At 34.5% G+C, this 20888-nt stretch overlaps 3 protein-coding genes across 4 annotated transcripts; 2 read left to right on the top strand and 1 right to left on the bottom strand.

Moving 5' to 3' along the window:
* Window positions 1-881: 881 nt before the first annotated feature.
* LOC110728558 (PP2A regulatory subunit TAP46-like) lies at window positions 882-6116 on the bottom strand. 2 transcript variants are annotated; one of them, XM_021908201.1, is made up of 9 exons: window positions 5851-6116; window positions 5609-5731; window positions 4022-4108; window positions 3317-3421; window positions 3010-3171; window positions 2707-2742; window positions 2534-2602; window positions 2154-2434; window positions 882-1363 (listed from the first exon to the last, which is right to left on the bottom strand). In XM_021908201.1, exons 1-9 carry the CDS (start codon window positions 5944-5946, stop codon window positions 1117-1119), a joined length of 1206 nt encoding a protein of 401 aa, XP_021763893.1. In that variant the 5' UTR covers window positions 5947-6116; the 3' UTR covers window positions 882-1116. The 2 variants fall into 2 exon arrangements, with proteins under 2 accessions (XP_021763893.1, XP_021763897.1); XM_021908205.1 differs by having other exon boundaries at window positions 5609-5744; window positions 5851-5976.
* Window positions 6117-8549: 2433 nt separating this feature from the next.
* Window positions 8550-13571, top strand: LOC110728549 (putative aminoacrylate hydrolase RutD). The gene is made up of 9 exons (XM_021908194.1): window positions 8550-9205; window positions 9318-9501; window positions 10477-10559; window positions 10642-10742; window positions 11802-11897; window positions 12074-12127; window positions 12326-12592; window positions 12762-12852; window positions 12998-13571. Exons 1-9 carry the CDS (start codon window positions 9094-9096, stop codon window positions 13189-13191), a joined length of 1182 nt encoding a protein of 393 aa, XP_021763886.1. The 5' UTR covers window positions 8550-9093; the 3' UTR covers window positions 13192-13571.
* Window positions 13572-17637: 4066 nt separating this feature from the next.
* On the top strand, window positions 17638-20339 carry LOC110728541. The gene is made up of 4 exons (XM_021908184.1): window positions 17638-18039; window positions 19335-19407; window positions 19494-19549; window positions 19847-20339. Exons 1-4 carry the CDS (start codon window positions 17999-18001, stop codon window positions 19959-19961), a joined length of 285 nt encoding a protein of 94 aa, XP_021763876.1. The 5' UTR covers window positions 17638-17998; the 3' UTR covers window positions 19962-20339.
* The last annotated feature ends 549 nt before the right edge of the window (window positions 20340-20888 follow it).

Raw genomic sequence — 20888 nt, 5'->3', positions numbered from 1 at the left:
TCTGGAATGTTTGGTTGTTTATAATAGCTTTTGAAATTTGCTGTTTAAGCTGACTATTTTGTGTGGTAAATTAAGTTATTGGCTGTTTATTAGATAATTTGTGGACCAACAAAAAAAACTACTTATAGCAGCTTTTTCATTTTGGCTTAAAGCCAGCTTTTTCGCTAACTGAATATCCAATTACCAAACACTTTTTTTTGGCTGTTTGACCACATAAGAAAGCCAAAAACCAAAAGCTAACCAAAAAGCCATTTACCAAACATGGCCATGTTGTATATTAAGCTGTTGCAATACATTGAAGCTCATAGCACCAATATTTCTCAAATATGGTGGGGGCAATTCATATTCACGAAACAACATTATCATTAGGGTACCAATGAACAATGATTCATAGTTGCTTACTTTAAAAATTCTAATACTAAAGCAAGAAGCAACAGCTACCAATTTCTTAACATGTGTTTATTCTATGCAAAATGCTTTTTGGAAAGATGACAAAGCTAAGGGAAATTCAACCTTAATCATGATTAAGAACGCATTAAATTGATCATTTAACTTGCTAATCTAGGTAATTAGTTACAGATTAATCCTGCTGGAATCCTCGTAATCCTAGCTCATAATAGTAATAAACAAAGAAAAAAACATTATCTTGTGTCTTCATATAGCGCCCATAACATTGATCAACCATCAGAATGAGAGGGCAATGCTTAAACAAATCTACATAGCATGTTCTCTACAGATCCAATCTGAATTTTTAAAGGCGCGATTTTCAAGAAAAAATCAAAGTACAGCTATCAAAGATAGCCTCCCGGCCCTCCCCGTCTAAAAATCCTTGCAAGTTTACACAATTTCGTATTAAACATTTGTATATTTATGCAACAAAATTCCGAAAATCAGATTAGTAACTCAAATGCTCGGGTATGTAACACATACAAACGTGAAACGTGTATAAAAGTATAAAATTGTGATCTACAAATACAGCCACACAATTATACTACATCAAGGTGTTGTTAACAACAAGCAACCTCATTTTGTGAAGAAAAAAAAAAGAAAATTAACCTGCAACCTCCTAACATTGTATATTTGGGTTCTCAATAAATAGTAAGGTAAATGATATGTTTAACCACAGGGAGTGAGCTTGCTGTTTCCTGCACCGCGAGGATTATCATCTTTCCAGTCGTCAAATGCTCTGGCTCTCTCCACTGCGGCATCATCATCTTCATCCTCCTCGGGAGGGCCTGGTTTAATAGGATCATTGAACCATGAGGAATTCGCTTCCTCTATGTACTTCTTAGTTCTCTCCTGCCATGTATTCATGATGTCCATTTCCGTCTCACCAGCTTCTTCTATACTCATGGTTGGTAACCTAAGAAGCAAAAGATTAATGCATGTAAATTCTTCATTGCAACAAGTTATGGTGTAATGAGCTGAACTAACATGATAAGATGAGGAGCTTGTTTCCTTTTTAAATTGTCAAAAACTTATTCTAGATTCTATGCACAGTGATGTGACTACTGATTTCAATGACCGTGCATCCAAATTTTATGTTCAAATCAGCTAAAATAATAAAGAAGAATCCCTGAAAAGGAATTGATCAACCATCCCCCCCCCCCCCCAACCAACCAAACCCGCTCAATCCGGAAGACAAAGCCGAGCTAAACTCCAAGCCAGGGTTTAAATAGTTGCCTGCGGTCAGACTCTTAAGGACTGGTGAATCTTAAAGCTGAATAAAAGACTGAAATTGAGCTCAGCAGCCTAACCCTGGCGAGTCCAGGCTCAGCTTTTGAACATCCCTCACCAAATAGACAGTTCCTCAATACTCGCTGAGACAAAGACTACTCACCCTTCCAAAATGCAGGGAGTGACGAGTAAAATTGAATGAATTAATTGCTTCTCTATAGTGCCTATCCTTCTAGACTGTGACACTACTATATTAGATTTTCTTTAGGCATTCCATTCTTAAAAATCATGACATTCATTACTGAACAGGAGCCTGCCTTCCCTCTCATGATGATACACATTACACAGTCCCCACACCAAGCCCAATTAGAAGAGAAAATAATATTCAGAAAAAGCAACAGACCCAACAGTATCTGAACAACCAAAAATTTTCTGCAAATTGAAATGCTTTTCATATTCAAGGAGTCTTGATGTACCTGTGGCCAGGTTGGAAGACCTGTGCTGCCATTCTTTCTCTCTCGGTTGTAAGATTTCTGCCGGTGAGACTAGCTGGTCCAAATATGAGGGGTTGATGTTTGTGTTCATGTGCCTGTGAAACAGTTGCTCTCCCTTCAAGAACATCTTGTGCAAAGGTAGCACATGTTATCGGTGGTGCTGGTTTTGTGTACTGAGCTCGGGTGGCAGAATCACGATGCCACCCTTCTACCTTACTTTTCCGTTCATCTAATAGAGACTCGGTGAATTCCTTACCCACGTCCTGCAAAGATAAGCAGGAGCTCAACAATAGATGTATATATATCCCCACAACTACAGAGGCTGGTGTCACAGCAAAGGTATCAAAATATTAAATAAAAACCTGTATCTGTCTCTCCACAGCAGAAAGCATCTCTTCCTCTTTCTTCAGCATTTCTAGCAAATCCAAAGCCTACATAGAAGTAAAGCAACAAGTGAACAAGGCTACTTATAAAAAAGAGAGAAAACAATAAAGGTGTTTTTGCAATTATGATATGTCAAATTTTGCTAAGATACCTTGCAAATTGCCAAAGAGATAGTGGTAAGCCAAGCCTGCAATGACAAACACATACATTAAAAAAAGATATCATCGATAAAGGATCTTTTGGGATGTGAAACTTGCAATACTCTATATTTTGCTTAAACATTAACCTCATTTTGCAAATAAGACATCCAGATTAAATTATGATACACACATTGTTACAAATACGGAGTACAAATGGGTCTGCTGGTGATCATGGTGGTGATGGGTCTGCTGGTGTTGCAGAGAACAAAATAAAGAAGTAAATTGTGTATAAGAAGTATAAAAGAAAAATTAACCTCCCTCTCTTCCTCCCCATCATCATCCAACACATCTTCCTCTCCTGCTTCAACTGGTGTAGATAAAGCTGAAGCTCTTGTTGAACGTCCACGTCGTTCCCTACGCTCTTTGATCTCTAGTAGCTTAGACTCAGCAGCCTTTTGTCGTTTAAAACGAGCAATCTAGATTGATTCCATACAGGAAAACATCAATGCCAAAATTTAAAAGAAATCTATATTGATATTGTTCAAGCATAAATCAACATGTCAAGGTAAACTAAAAATAATGATCAAAGCAAATATTCTATATGGTATCACTTAGACCAACCTTTTTGGCCCTTTTATCAGCAAAAGTATTATAACTGCCTTGCTTGGAAGATTCCGACTCTTCTTCAGGTAAGAGCTCCATGGCTTCACAAAATGTAACAAATTCCTAAAAAGAGAACAATCATATTAAGACACTCCAAACTATAAGATTATGGTGAATGAAACACAACTTTGAACAGATGAACTATAATAAAATGAACCAACTCTATTCATGTACTAATAATGACAGCAAAAACATTTTCTAGAGTATTAAACTTAACAATTTTCTAGAGTATAAAAACAATCAATTGTGTAAAATTGTAACCCACTTTGGTTCTCGATCCATTGATGCATGAACAGTAACATAATCCGATAAAAAAAAAGGGAACAGAAAAATATACTTAAGTTGCAAAGTAACCTTTGCATGAACAGCAACATAATCCTATCAGATATAAGGAACGGAAAAATATGCTTGAATTGTAACATGAATCTTTCTTGATACCTTTTTGGTTAGTTATAAACTTAAATTATTTACAAGAAACATAAAAACAAAATACAGGCACATTTTGATAGACAACCTTATTCAAAAGGAAACCAATTTGAATGTAGTATCTAATTCAATTTGAAGAATGTAATTTTCTTTTGTACCATTGCTAGTACAATTACTAAATAGTTGTCTTCTTAGTATTAATAAAGCTCACTACTTCTTGGAATTAGATAAAAGTACCTTCAGCTTTGCTTGTGAAGCCTTAAGAATTTGTACCCTATCTTCCTGTGAAACTTTTTCTGTCAGCTCACCTAAGTAGTATGGAACCTGTAAAGTCAAATGAATAAGAAATGTCAATTACTCTGGTGTCAACTGATCAACACTACAGGAGCAAGCATTAACTAAGTCATTTATCCAGCCGAAAACAAATGCCTCCAAGCAAATCAGTGGGCCAGTAGCTGAGCACAAATTTCAATTGTTTAAAAAATACATCCAGATCAGTTGTCATTCATCAATTTAATTAATATTGATAATTCGTTATCTTCTACTGTCTGCTTATTGTAGCACAAAGTTCATACTACTACGGAGTAACATATTTGACCCGAACGAACTTACTAGGCCCAAAACTCGACAGAACCCAAACATACCGGACCTAATTTGATATTGATTGACACATCATAATAAGCTAGTTGGAGATAGACCCAAAGATAACTCAGGCCAACCTTATCATCACCTAAATCAATCCCAGTCCAAATGAACAGAATGTACTTCTAAGGCTCTAGCTAAAAGATCTTTCTTTCTACCAGGTGACACATATACATAAATCATACTTGAAACATGCTACAGAGAAATATGTAGACAGGCTAGATTCAATGGAAAGAACGCATGGGAATTGACTAGAGGACCTTTAGAGTAACAATTTACCCCCTCTCTACCTTCTGATGACCACTTTAATGGAAAATTCTACCTACAAACAGATACACACATAGTAGCACTCTCTCCACATTGTATGCCACCAACACAAAATGACATGAACTTAATGAATACACCACGATAGAAGAATAGCATGGGATAGTGTAGAGTATATGTTACAGACTTACTATACTTAAACATGGCAACAAATGTAAATTAGCTGAAACAAAACTGGTGAAATCTACAAGGAACCGAAGATGGGAGTATGACCAATGAAAAAATTTCTTCCAAAAATCCAAGTCACTAGGAATGTATTACTGCTACTACATAAAGATTTAAGAAAGGGCAAAAAAAAGGCACTTTAATTTACTAGCATCTACAAGCTTTTAAACTCCTACATTTAAAAGATAACCGACCAATAGCCCATAAGTCTATAAAATCTTGTAGTGATGCAATTTGATACTACTTGATTGACTTACCTAGGGGTAGTGACTATAGATAATTGACTAGTGAGCCACATCTTACAAGGAGGCTAATGGATCATAGGCCAGAAGCACAAAATTGCCACCTTTTCGGTTTACTCATTTGACTTTCGTTACTCGATTTTTCTACCACCACAAATTCCTTGTCATTTCATTTCATGCCATTTTGTTTTTTTATTTTACATCACATAAATCTCTTCCCCTTTTTTTTTTTTTTTTCAAAATTTGCTATTGGTTCCAATCCCCATTTTATGTATGAGGGTTCACTCTATGCTTTTTTGTAGCACTGTTGTTTAAATATACAAACTATGATTATAAAATACGAGTATAAAAAAAAATAAAAAAAATATACACCACAAATGAGCTAGCTAAATCGCCAAAATCAAACAGTCAGATGAACACCAAATTAATTAATTAAATAAATAAGAATTACCAGAATATACTTGAGATTAGCAGTGCTAATATCCTCTTTAGTTTCATTAGTCGAAAACAATCCCAATCTACTAATCATATCCTCGCATTTCTCCAACATTTCACATCCCTTTCGTATACTCTCCTGAAAATCAACCCTAACATCAATTAAACTCCACATTAACAACAACAAAAAAAAATAACAAATTAAGGTTAATCAAAAACAAATAGCAGAAAAATATAAATCAAACAAAAAAAAATTACCTGATCAACGGTTGAATCAGAAGCCAGCTGATGAATCTTACGAGCTTGATCGAATAGAGACGGTAACGTCATCTCAGAAATATTCAATTCCCCCATTTCTGAACTGAGGAGAGAGAAAGCGCGCGAAAATCAGGTCGAGATTTAAGAAATTAGGGTTTTTTCCAGGTGATTTAGGGAGGTAATTGGGGATGAAGTTCTAGAGAGTAAAAGAACTGGAATTATTTTGGAGGAGAGAGAAAATTGGTGGAAAGGGCTAGAATCCTATACATCACGTCGTATGATAGAGGTAACTGCTCTCTGATTATAGGCCTCATGATCGGGTTTTGCTTAATGGGCTCGAATCCGTAATGTTTGGGCCTCATAATTTGTGTTAGTGTGGATAGAGCCCACGAGAGTAATGAGGTATTCCGTCTAATGACTAATGAGTATCTACTCCATGCCTTTTTAAAAGGTTTTACTTTCTCTATTTTGTTTTTTATTTATTTATCACGAGTGATTTTACGCTTGTCAATGCATGTATTTTCTTATAGCGTCAAAAAAAATTATACGAATAGTGTAAAAGTTCTTATGGTGAAATAAAAGAAAATTGTAGAAAGTATATTACATAGTATGTTTTACTTGTTGATAACATTTGACACCTCAAGATAATTGCCATCTCAAAACTTAAAGCACAATTAAAAATAAGTAAATTGTATTTATGAATGTGTAACAAGTTTATAATTGAACTAAAATATCAACTTGGTGGAAAAAGATAAGAAAAAGAAAAGAAAGAAACTAGTAATTAGTCTACAAAGGTCCTCCGATGAACGGTCTAACGAAGCCTAACAAGAGCAAAGCCAAGCTGATCCCTTTGATTATCGTGATTAACATACCTGAATGACCACAATTGATACTTTTGACCAACCCTAATTTTATTCCTATTCACCACTTCTGTTCAATCCTTAGTGAGAGCATAATACACTTTCCAATATTTGAATTTCATATTGTTGTTAACAATATGCTTATTCTCTCCCGTGTCGCCGCATCTCACTAGTGTCGGCTCAATCAATATTACGTCCATACTCCATCTTATAGGCCGATCCAATTTATCTATACCCCGGATTTCCTTCAAGCACGCCTTCTCATGTTCGTGTAGAAAATCCTTGGATATAATTGCTTTGAATGGAATGCTTAGCCTTAACTGGTTTGGAGCTATATCACTGTCATAAATATATTTTTCTAACACTAGTTTCAAGCATGATCCTCCTCGTTTAGTTATTTCTCTCATGAATGACGATGGTGGTAACTTGTCACATTGCAAATTTGATCGTGGCAACGACAACGACAACGACGATGAAGCTGATGATGAGGATGATCCTATTTCTTCATAAACCTTTGTTTTGTCATCATTATTATGTTGCAACTTTCCCTCGGAAGAAAGCTTTGCCAATTCATGGAATATGATATCTTGCAACATTGAGTGTTTTTTTGTACCTAATGAATTATTGTTGGTGTGATTAGATCCCAATAACTTGTTTTGAGAATTTTGCATAATTTTCTTCTTCTTGAAGATGTCTCTTCTGATGATAGCCAACAGTTCAGCACGTGATTTCGTTTTCGAGAGCTTTTTTAATTCATCGGCATATAAATCCCATTCATGCATTACATTTAGGGCAGAATTTCTTGTTGCAAGTGTAAGATAACTTGCTTTATGATCTACAAAAAGAAAAAAAAACAAATTAATTATAATTATAATTATGACTTATGTTAAACAAATTTCATTACAAACTAAAAAAAAAAAAATTTGCATCAGATCAAGGCCGTCAACTAAGTAACACTCAAAGTCTCAAACCCTTGCCAAAAATCGAAAAAATAAAGGCGACGTATTTATTTGAAAGAAATTTAGGGCTTTATTTATTTATGTTGATCCTTTAAAAATTTATTTTTACACTTTTCTCCACAATATTGAATATTAGAAACAAACAAAAAAAAAAATATCAGCAAATCAGTTTTCTAATGACGAGAAGTTTTGTGATTATAACATAAAATTACCCATAATATATATATATATAGTCATTATCAAGCTCTTCATATTTGTAAAATAAAAACAAAAAAGTAGCATTATTAAACTTTGGAAGCAAATCTAAATAAACGTAAAATCATTCTACCCATACTATCCAAATGATAAAAAAAAATAATAAAAAAAAAACTTTAATTTTGGACTTCTAAATTTTCAAATAGCGGCCATAGGAAAAACCCATCTACTCTTGTAGTAAATGACTATGAATTATATATCTTAAACTTGATTAAATTATTACTTAAATTTGATTAAATTCCTATATATATTCGAAAGTTGAAGTATGTTTACCTTCTTCCATTGTACATTCCTCCATAGTATTAGTACTCGAAATCCTTTTGGTTTCGGCAATCAAACTCGTATTGATTACCATGTTTATTTTCCTCTCTTTTAGTTTAATGCTCAGAACAACCATTGTTTCTTCAATTTTGTAAATTGAATGATTGAGCAGATATTTATAAGCGAGCTAAGTGAACTCGATAAAGAAGTTCCCTAAAATATGATATTTTTTTCCCCTAAAATATGATTAGATATCAGGAATATGATCTAAGCTAAGAGTTCTTCTTAGACTCAAACTATGTTTCCTTAAATTGATCCTTGTTGAAATAAGATGATAATTTTTTGGACACTTTATTTTTGTTAAATACAGTTGTTTACTTGGAGACTTGACTTTCCTGGTAAAGTACAAAGTACTAATCTGAATATTAGTAGAATTTTATCATACGTATAATTGCAAGATAAAATTAGGGGAAAAATAAAAAACAGGAGAGAATTTAGATTTTATTCTGGTGTACATAAAAAAATAGTCTTTGTCAAAAACAAAAAAAATGGTAAGGCCCAACAAATTTCAGAGGGTAGCATTATTCCAAAAAAAAATAAAATATAAATAATAATTCAGAGGGTAGCAAATCAAATTTGACTAAACATACACGTGGCACTTATCCATTAAAAAAAACGTGGATTTTCATCAGAAAGTTCCAAATTAGGGTACACCGTCCCACACCTAATAAAAACCCTTTCCTTATCCTACGTGGAGTAGTGTTTATAAATACCATATATTTCCCCCTTTTTCTTCGCCAATTTATTTCTGGAAAACAAAATTTATCTTTATTTTTTTGAACAAAATTTCATCTTTATTTAATCCAAAAAAAAAAAAAAAAAAAAAATCTATCTACTACACCAAAACGATGCCGTATTGCAATGTTTCTGGTGGGCAACCGGACGGCGCCGGGAAAAATGGGGCCCGAATTTTTTATCGAACGTACGGGAGTGGACCCGTAAAAGTTCTTCTTATAATTGGTAATTTAATTTGATGATAATAAGTTTTTTTTTTTTTTTTGATGAATTTGAGATGGGTTTTTGTTTAATTTTTCTGGGTATTTGTTGAATTTTGATGATTTTGGATGATCAGGTTTAGCTGGAACACATGATTCATGGGGTCCTCAAATCAAAGCGTTGGCAGGGACTGATGTACCCTGTGATGAGAAATCAACCGTGGATGATGAGGGTGTAGGGAATGGGAGTATGGAGGTTTGTGCATTTGATAATCGGGGAATGGGTCGGAGCTTTGCTCCTATCAAAAGATCCGAGTATACGTAAGTTTTATATTCATACTTATTGTTTTATTTTTGGTGAAAATGGGAATTATTTTTATTTATTGAATTCTGAATTTTGATGTTTTATTAGTGTGTGGAATAGTTGAATTGTTTTGAATTATGATATGATCACAAATTGTGAAATTATGCTTTGTTCTGACCTTTTCTTTGTCAGATTCCCTTAACTTAATTAAAGAAGCATGAATCATGTGAACTTTTATACATACTTGTATATGTTAATGAATTGTTTATTACTATTGACAATTTTCTTAATTAATGTAATTAGGCGTGAAGTCTGATTAATTTAGACGGGTTTCGATTCTAGTACAATAGATACTTTACCAGCTGAATGCTAATAATGGAAAGTCTTGATAAATTTTTACCCCTGAAGCAGTCACTGAAAAAACTTAGCTCTCGTGAAGTAGGTTGTGTAAACCCTGTTAGAACTATGGCTAGACTCCAGCTTTAATGGTTGATTGGTATGCATCAAATTGGCAAAATTGCTTGTGATTGCAAATGTGTGGCATTGTAAAATTCAGATAAAAAAATTATTTTTGTCAATCTTATTAGATACTTTGGAATATTTGGAATTATGAAAATATCTATCTGATTCCCACTTTCCCTTTTGGTATTTATATAGCATGTGATTTTTGAACTGGTAAATTTTGTGTTGACCCTTAGTTGCAACATGGGAGTTGAGACTCATACTTTTAACATCGATATGTGATGAACTAGTCAAGAAGGATTGCTATGTTGATGATTTAAGCTTATGCAAGTTGTCAAAACTTGAATGAATTTGCTGATTGTATCTACCCTAATAAAGTTGATTGTTGGGGTTTTGAAGTTTTTAATATCTTTTCATGAACTTTTCAGTCTTGCTGATGTTTGACATGGTATATTCTTTGACAAAATATTGTTTTTTCATAAACCTTTCGGCCTTGTTGATGTTTGACATTGTATTATAATTTGGAACAGAACAACGATTATGGCAAAGGATGTGATAGCTGTAATGGATCATTTGGGTTGGAAGAAAGCACATGTTTTCGGGCATTCAATGGGTGAGTTCATGACTTCCTGAGGATTGTTTATAGCCATTGAATCATAATTTTTAGCCGCTTTGACACATTTGTTTTGCTACAGGTGGTATGATAGCTTGCAAGTTATCAGCTTTAGTACCCGATAGAGTTTTATCCTTGGCTTTACTTAATGTAACTGGAGGAGGATTTCAATGTCTGCCAAAGGTATGGACTGTGGCAGTTTTCACCTTGCAAATAATTGGTTGGTTTTATACTCATGATATGCAATGGTTGTTTAATCGTTATTTTGAACATAGTTATCTTTAACAGATATCATTATTCTGTAGTATGATTTGTGTATATAGCTTTCAGTCCTGCACAAATTTTGAATGATTTTCTTCATAATGCTTCATGCTTGGGTCGTTTAAATCAGTGTGATGTGGACTGGTGTCAATTAGTTGGAGTATTATGGTCAACAATTTTATACGAATTATTTATAGTAAAAGCAAAAAAAGATTGCTTCTAGGAAGTAATGAAGTATGACTTTCTAAGCCCATGATTTCACATTGATAGCTTACCTTTGAAAGGGCGGGTCTAATTGTATAAAGGGTGAGTCTACGATTCTATCCCTACTACTCCAAGAAAACATTTGTTTGTTTAATTTATTCAAGGTTAGCTTTTTATGAAGTTTTTGCAATGCAACAATTGCTCACTAAATTGCTTGGCCTCTGTTCTGCGAAGAGGCTTTTCAAAGGATGGACAATACTTCCTGATAGGTTTATCCGCTGTGTTTAATACTTGCGTATGTGCTTCTGTTTGACTTTTATGTGTTGGAAAGCTTGGAGTATTAATAGTTCAATACACTTCTTGGTTCTAACTTAACTAGAAATTCTAAAACACACGTGGATGTATGGCCTACACCTACAAGTTTTGTCTTGGTAGAGACAGGTTGCCACCTATGCTTGATGATGAGACTGTGTATCTGAGCTTTATTCTAGAACATCATTTCTGAAATATTTATATTCTCTGGAATGCGGGTAGAATCAGATGAGACTATTTGATATACCAGACCTCCTTGTTTCTCATCTTGTACTGTGATCAGACAATAACAGCAATTAGATGTTACAGTTTTGGTAATTCTTAAAAGTGAGAACATAGGGACTAGGTGGACTGGTACAAGAAAACATTAATGTTTCTTACTCATCTATTAGAAATCTAAAGTTCTAAACAATATATGAAGTTTGACTTCATATTCTAAATGACCCTGTTGCTTCTTAATTTCAGCTTGATCGGCTAACTATATCAGTTGCGGTGCGGTTCCTGATGGCCAAGACACCAGAAGAAAGGGCTGCTGTGGACTTGGACACACATTACAGCCAGGTAAAAATATATCTCTTGTTTTTTTATGCTGCAAATTTAGATCAATGTTGTCAGCATGACAGCAAGTAAATGCTTCAGCTTCCTATCCTGTTGCATATCTGCCAATACACCTATTGTTCATAATTATGTGTAAAAGTGATGGCAAATTCTCATTAGCAAATGTATTATGGGTACAGGACTATCTTAAAGAGTGTGTTGGAGAGAGTACAAGACGAGCAATTTTATACAAGGTTAGCATTTCATAAACTATTACATATTACTATATCTATTTATGGACTTGTTTGAATGTAATGATGTGGAAGTGCTTCAGAGATGGATTGCTAAAGTTTCTGTTATCATCCTTTCTGACTCTGATGCTTTTCCAATGAATTATGTTGAGAATTGGATGTTTACGATAGAATTTGTTTTTTGCTTTTCACGTAATGCAGGAATATGTCAAAGGTATATCAAAAACTGGAATGCAGGCCAATCATGGTTTTGAAGGTCAGATCAATGCTTGTTGGACACATAAGTTGACCAGAGCAGAAATTGAACAAATTCGTTCTGCTGGTTTCCTCATCTCTGTCATTCATGGAAGACATGACATCATAGCTCAAATTAGTCACGCAAAACGACTAGCGGAGAAGTTTCATCCTTTTGCCAGAATGGTGGATTTACACGGAGGGCATCTGGTGAGCCATGAGAGGACTAACGAGGTATGGATGTTTTGTACGACATTCCAAAGCATGGGTTTTGTTTATGTCGATAACTTATAACATATGGATATGGATGCACACATGCACATCCGATGCTTTCTATGGAAGGGGGCTGGTGACTTTGCGAATTTTTTTCGCAAGTTTTCTGACATACTTATTTCTGTTTTAGGTTAACGAAGCACTTCTTGATTTAATTAGAGCATCAGAATGCAAGACAAGCGCACATGATTGGACAAATTTGCCTGATAAGACAAGCTCAGGTATGTTCTCACCAACGCTTCAAGCTCCGGAGATCTGTTTTGCTCCCTTCTCTTTTATCTTGAGGTGCTACAAGCTTTAACATTATGCTTTGTGCCCCTCTATAGGGAAGGAGCTGCTATATTCATGTATTTCCTTCCTTTTCAGATTGGATACCATTGATGATGCTGAGCACTACAAAATCAGCTACAAGAAGCAGCCTATCATCCATGTATAGAGTATTGGAAAGATTGAACGGTTACTCGATATATCTCTTCGGTGTCTTTGTGCTTCTATACGAGTATGTACGAAGAGCAGTGGGAAGATTCAAGCCCGTCAGGATAGGGGCTACTCTCACATGACCCAATATATAAGACCGTTGCTTGTCCACTTGAGAGACTCATTGGGATTGAGCCTTTACGAAAACCAACATCCGGGTGCAAATTTCTCCTCATAAGCTCAGGATTTGCTCGAACGTTGGTCGCAATTTTGATTCTGTGCAACGAAAATTTACTTGCAACGATTGCAAATATATATAGTATATAAAAAAAGGGCGGATGAGAGGAAGTGTTTTTGTCCCCTTTCCTTGCTATTGTGACTTGTGAGGCCTTGTATTACCAGCGGCCCTGTCATAAAATGAGGGGAGATCCCAGCTGATAATTGTAACATATATAATTTGATCATAATTGTGAATTGAAAAAGATTGAATAATTATATTGAACTATACTTTTATTCTTCTATTTATCTAGATGGCTATGGTATTAATCAAAAACTCGAATTCGATAACGAGTGATTGCTACTAAACCTAACGAGACCAAAGAACATAGGAGGGGCTAGTTATGCTTGCGAAAGAGCCGAAAGGCTCACATCCCCCATTTGTGGGATTCCCTATTTTCACTCTTTCCTCTTCCCTTTCATTCTTTAATACATGAATGCCTTATTACTTCATATTCGTACAAAGTAAGGAATTAATACAGGACTCTTAGTAACTGTAATTTATGTCTTACACTCCGGTGTACCTACAAATAGTTCATGTGCATGCCATATTACAAAGCTCTACCTATGTGTACGTTTGCTTAAAATTTAAATGGAATCGTTTCAACTATTATGACAGTACATATTTTTGGTTACTGCCAATGTCTAGGTGATTCAAATTGTACCTGGATTTGTAAGAGACTAGGAAATCCGTATTAGTTACTTAATAATACTCCTATTTTTAGGAAAATAAATGAATTACATAGTCGTGCAACTTGCATGAACAACATACTCTAAACATCTTTTTATATATATTTTTTTTTTTTGACGGGATCTTTTATATTCTTATTATAAGTGTGAAGTACTTGTATTACATTAACTTAAAAATGACTGATTTCAGGTTAATTTTCAAGATCAACAATAACAAATATACAAAGACATCAGTCTGTCATCAAATAAAGTTATTGCTATAAAATATATTCAAAATATAAACCATAATCAATATAAAGCTTAATAAACAAAAAAGATGTGAATGAAGTACACGATACTAAAAACTTCAGGTGAAATAGTTATATAATTTCGTTGCAAAAGCCAAAAAAATTCCAACTCAAGCAAGATGTACGAGTATCGGAGTATATGCATATTCATAAAAATGAATCAAAATATGCAGAGGATTATATCAAGCAACATGAAACATAATAAATCATGCATACGATAAAAAAAAATAAAAAAAAAAAAAAAAAAAAAAAAAGTTACCTCAAATTTTTTAATACGTTGATTCTGAGGAAGAGCTAAGTACAAGCTACAAATAGAGTTGTTATTATGAAAGTTGAAGATGAGAAATTGAGAGAAATTTCATGCAGAAGTGATTAGAATGAAGGGGAGATGGAAAGAGAGAAAACAAAACAAGGATTTGAAGGTGTCAAGTCTGTTAACATAATTTTAGGCTAAGGTATCATGGTTATTATTTTAGATGCCATTAGAATATACGGATATGCTATTTTATATGCTATGCCTTTTTTTTTCTTAAAGTATTTTTATGGTGCTACGTTTGTGTCGCTCTTTTATATGGGGATGAGGGGGCCTTAAGTTTATCTTGTATAGTTGTATGTAAACGATTCCTATATATAATTATAGGTCATTAGAATTTTAAACACATGTTAATCTTCTTTAAAAAAAAAAAATTCAATTTTTGGGCCCTTTTTCATGAAATTATTAGATTTACGATGATTGTTTCGTGTTAACGAGATAGGTGATATTCCGTACTAATTGTTGTTCTATTGATAATGTAGTCACTGTTAGTTTTTATTAAGAAACGCACAATAGATACTTAGAGTGTGCATTGGTCACGATGATGAAAAGATGACTATGTATTTTAACGCAACTCTCTAACACCACCCTACCAACTTCTAAATAAGACCAGTTGACCACAACATATATAAGCCAATAACTGACCATCTTCGGCTTGTTGACCATTCGGACTATTCTATCACCAGTTCACCACAACTTTTATTCCCTTGCAGCACCACTACCATCACCAACATCATCTTTCCAATGGAGTCAGACTAGACTCATTAGTCAACACTATTCCAAACAATCACTCTTATAGTAAACATTACCATTTACCACCAACTCACTCTTATATGGTAAATATATATGCACCTATTAAAATGTTTCGGACAAGAAATTATACATTTTATCAGTATGAATTATGAAACCATCATGTCTAGGGTCTCTGGGTCTGAGTGGTATAAGAGTATGCAGACTTGCCTCAAATCAGCATAAACAGGTAGGCAGACTGCTCCGATACTTGTACATGACAATGCTTCCACAATATAGACACTGGTCACATACTTCTAAAGAAAGAGAGTGTTTTCTGTAATCAAATACTTGTACATGATAATGCTTCCAAAATATACACTGGTCAAAGGAGCTTCTCTAGATCAGAATGAATACAGCATGATACAGCAAAGTGCAAAACCTTGGATTAACTTAGCATGATTCTATATTATCCAAAGCATCAACCACAACAGAACTACGTAGTATATGAATCAACTACAAGTACAGAAAGTTAGATGCCCCATTCCTAATTTTCAAGTGAAAAATAAACAGAACAAATGGCCAAAAGCTCATAAGACAAAGACTGTTTGCAAGTGATGGCATAAACTGGTGATCTTGAATCCTTAACATCCCAAACAATGGATACTATTTAAGCATTCAAACAGAGCCAAGTTATACGATGTTGAACTACTTTATGATCTTATCCTCAATAACAGAGAAGAAAAGACACATGATATTCATTGCAGCTCAAGATAACAAAAAAAAAAAAAAAAAAAAAAAAAAAAAAAAAGCAGATATACTGTATAGTGTATATATACAAAATTGTGTAAATTGCTCACAAAACAAATGCAAATATATGAAAGAATAAAACGAGATAGCCAGGGTTAGACTAACTGGTCACGAAAATCTATACACACTGTCTTAGTTTATAATTTTGACAGACTGCAGGAAGCTAATTCTCATCTCTGAAGAGAGTTTCAAGCAGGATTAACAACAGAAATATAAGTGCACATGTAGCAACTAGTCTCCACAAGGTACACATCCATCTTTGTACAATCATCTATTCTCTTGGATTTGCGAACAAGGCAATAGGTGATTCAAGGCTTTGAACATAATTCACTGCCTGAACTTTATTAACAAAACGATCAAGCTTCACATATTTTGGTGGATCACAGCTGAAGTCAGCAAGTACTAGGCCATCCATATTGGTGAAAATCAAAAGCTTTCCAGACTCCGTTAGTCCAAACAAATCGCGACAGTACAAACCCAATTCCAAATCCTGATCCAGATTAAATCGGAACAAATAGGTCCACGAGTCCCTCGCTCCATATTCTTTCAACATCCACAGTTCAACACTAGCATCATCATAAGATCCCAAGCGCACAAGCAATCATTCATAATGCACAATCTAAACCCTGAATCAATCTCTTCACCATCCCCCAACTCGGGATATGGCAATGGCATCAATATAAACTCGTCTTTAACCAAATCGAATGCAGCAATACATTTCCTGTCTCGGCCTACTTCAATACCCCAATGCAAAGTATCATTTACCAATGCTCCAACAATACTCCACCAGGCATTTAGAAAAGTCATTGGCAACTATGTTGCTTAAATTTCCGCGGTGTTCTCCATTCATTATCCCTTAATGAGTAAACACACACAACAATGTTTGGACGTCTAGGGTTATTTGGCAAACCAATGTTCACCAATGCCCGTATGTCTTGATTAGTTGCGGGAAGGCATATTTTGAAGGTTGTGGTCTCAAATGATTATTCATGTTGTTACTCGATTGGGGAATGAAATTTAGGTTAGGGGCTATAAAAAGGTGGTATTGTCTTAAACTTATTGTGTCATTTTACTAATCTTGTTTTTTGGTAAATTTGTAATGCATTTAGAGCTTGTGTGCTCGTAAAACATTTGTGACTAAATACTATTCATGTAGACTCGAATAACGGGATAAGGTTATTCAATACAACATATGAAGTAAAATTTGTAGCTTAAAATCGCTACTTAATTCCTTAAAAAAAAAAAAAAAAACTACTTAAAATAGTACTCATTTACTTTGTCGTACACTCGTACTTTATTCCTCCCCTTCCCTAAATGACTATCATGCGGTCACACTCACACTTATGAGCTACGGAGTATCACGGTAGTCTGTATCCATTTTATAGCTATATCCATTTTATAACTGCTCTTGTGCAACATACTCCATATCTTTTACTAGTCCTAGTAATTGACTAGAATAAATTACTGCTGTAATTCTCATTCTTCAATCTCAGCCCTTCATTGACCGGCGACCTGAGACTAGGCTGAGAGGAAGAGTAGTGAGTGTGCGGTTTTGGAGTGTTACAAAAGGAGTTGTATTTTTTGGCGTCCCCACTTTCACTCCAAACTGCTTTTCTCCCTTCAAAATCCACCCTTCTTAGTTCTTACATCTTCTTTCTTCAATCTTTAATTTTCAATTTAATTGATTTCTTCCTTTCATCTTCTCCCTTCACCCTGCATATTCAATTCAATTTCATACTAAATTAGCTGCTTCAATTTATCCTCAAACGTCGCTTCACTCAACTTTTAATTTACAATTTGATCTTGGGTTTTGCGTGGTCGTCTTCAACCCCAACAAATTTAGCCATGGAAGTACAAACCCTTTCTTCCCCATGGCAGTTCACCTGGTCAGTCTCCCTTTCTCTCTTTTTTTCATTAAGCTGATCTTACTTTTTTCTTGCTATCATGCGTAAAATCGTAAGATTCAATTTATGTTACATATTATTTCTTATACTTTTGATATTGTGTGTGTATAACAATTTATTGTGTTTTTTCAATTTTGTTAATTTTTGGGGAAGAATTTGAGCTATTTTTGAAAGTTGTGCCCCCAATTTCATGAAGTTGAATTGGGGTTTGTTATTACGTTTCTAGATTGCATAAAGATTGAAGCTTTGATAGAAGAAAGTGTTCTGTGATTAATTAAAAGGGAGAAATAGAATAAGGGCTGTCGTTTTAAAAGTGCTTCTTGTATGGAATGGACTTGAGCAACACCAATTTTGAAAGTGTTCAAGAGAAACTGGAACTAGGTCTAGGTTATTGGAGTGACAATTTAGGTCTCCACCTTCCCACAGTATGCAAAATGCTCCCTTAACTGCTTTGTAGCTAAGGTGTTGAGGGATTCTAGCCTAAAAAGATCGAAATTAAGGACCGAGATTTGTAGATTGAACTTCAAAGATATTGCAATTGTTTACACTTCGGGTTAGTGGACGACTTATTAGTAGCATGTTTCGAGCTGGGGCTCTTAGGAGTTCAAATTCTCCATCCCCTGATCGCGCCCGCTATCTGTATATGTTTATGTATGTTTTGGAGTACGAGTCTTTGTATATAGGTGCACCAATATAGTAGTTTATGAAAGATTTGTACAGTAAAGTCCATGCTATGGGCTTGATTTTTCTCTAAAGTGCATTTTGGATGTAAGTAGAATGAACCTGGTATAGCCATCTGTGGCCACTAAATGATCTTAGTGGGCATGTGGAAGTATGCATCATTGAATCCTAGAAGAAAAATAAAATTGTTAGTAGCATTAATTTGATTAATGTATGCGCTGGTGTATCAAGGCTGTTAAACCATAAAGCATTTGTGGTGTAGTCTACAAAATCAGTGCAGGAAAGCCTTTATGGCGTTGTTTAGGAAAACGGTTTAGGCATCATTAAAAAGATTCTTATGAAAAGTAATGAAAATTTTGTGACAGCTTGACAAATTCTTGCTTATTAGTTGCTGTTGAAATACTTGTGCAACAAGGTCTGTGCTTTGGGCAATGGCTTGAGTAATCAGTTCAATCAGTTTTCGAATGTTACTTAAGTTGTTTTGTGGTGTTTTAAGTCATTGCTTCAGGTTTCCACTTCGGTATGATGAAATTCATGAAATGTCATCATCCTCTTAGTTTTATAACAAGACATCAATTTGTCGACCTTTTGTGCAGTGACTTAGAAGTAAATTTTGAATCAGACGAGAAGGCTTACATTGTGTATGCAGCGCTAAATGTTGATAAAGAGGTGAGTCTTTTTGGTGCTTAAACCGTCACACAATAATTCTCAAATATTTCCTTCAATTTTTATGTTAATTCTGGTGTATCTTTCAGTTGCAACCAGATAAAGTAAAGAGGGTGATGTCAGTTTCCAATGGAAAACTTGCAGCGTAAGTTTCTTTTCTGAGTAGAAAATGAGTCTTCTTTCATCTTCTACTTGTCCTTGAAAAACCTAAAAAAGGATAATTTTTACTGGTTTCGATTTGATGATTGGGGGTTTGAAACATATTATACCCTATGTTGCTTGTTTAGTTGTGATCTCGGCCTTTCATCACTCCTACTGGCATAACATTATCAATTTATGACTGGAGCATGTGCAACTTAATTTTCATTCCTTTTTCTTTTCGTCTTTGGTCTAATGACTTGTCTGCACTTTCTCATCAATTCTTTTTCCTATCATTTTACAGGCATTTCGAAGCAGTAGAAGCTAGATTTCTTCGTGCATCATTCAGTGCTTTTGTGGATGTTCTGACTCTTGCAACGAGAACTATAGAGGAATTCAGTCCAGAGAAGGGATTATGAGACCTGGACTTGAGGTTTAGAAAGTATGATCTTATTTATCCAGACTCATGTTGCTTGAAATCTTTTTCAATCATTGATGGAATCCCCTTATACAATGAGTTGCTTTACCAGAAGTGGGCTGTCTTGAGAAGATGCTGTACTCAGCTACTTAGCGTAATTGATTCTGTATACAGGCATGCTCTCATGAAATAGCTTGTAGTTCATTCTAATTTAGTTTTATAAAAAGTTTTGTATTTTTTGATCCTTAATCTTCAGAGCCCCTTAGCTAGATATTTAATTTGAATGTAATTTTATAGCATGTACTCGGTTTTTTCTTCATCAACCTTGCTGTTGCCGTGTTAATTATTATTCTATTGAAGATGATCTTCATTTTGTTCATGGTCATGAAAATTTAGCAGATGATCTTGCAGATAAGATATGATATGATCCTTTTGATTAGTCTTAAATATTCTCCGTAATATATTACAGCTGCTGAAAGATTTTTCTTGGTTAGGAGTACTGCTCAAGACATGTAATCAATGCTCGAAGAACCTTCAAAACAAACTTCTTGGAAGTCTATGTTGACCTGGAGATGATCTTGATCATGTCGAACAACAAAAATTATATTACTGCTTCAATTTCATCATAGTTATCTATACTTTGTGGCTTTTTGCTTGCTACTGACTTCTTTTTTATAAGCATTTTCCTGATACAGCTAAGTACTAAATCGTCTATCATCTGGCAACTTATTAGTCGAGAATTCATGAATAATTAGTTCATGAATGTTCAGAGCGAATGAATATCACCATGGCAGTTTCATCGTATGTTCATCAAAGACTGGTGGATTAGCTTAAATGAATGAACAAAGAGAAATGACCCAGGAAAGAATATATGGAGTGTTCAGCTATAGAGGTAATGAAGATGTCTTTATTGCAGATGTAAACATGC

This window comes from Chenopodium quinoa, unplaced genomic scaffold (assembly GCF_001683475.1).
Source record: "Chenopodium quinoa cultivar QQ74 unplaced genomic scaffold, ASM168347v1, whole genome shotgun sequence".
NCBI lineage: Eukaryota > Viridiplantae > Streptophyta > Magnoliopsida > Caryophyllales > Amaranthaceae > Chenopodium > Chenopodium quinoa.
The sequence above is the reverse complement of the archived record's forward strand: the minus strand, read 5'-3'. Positions and strand labels throughout refer to the sequence as shown.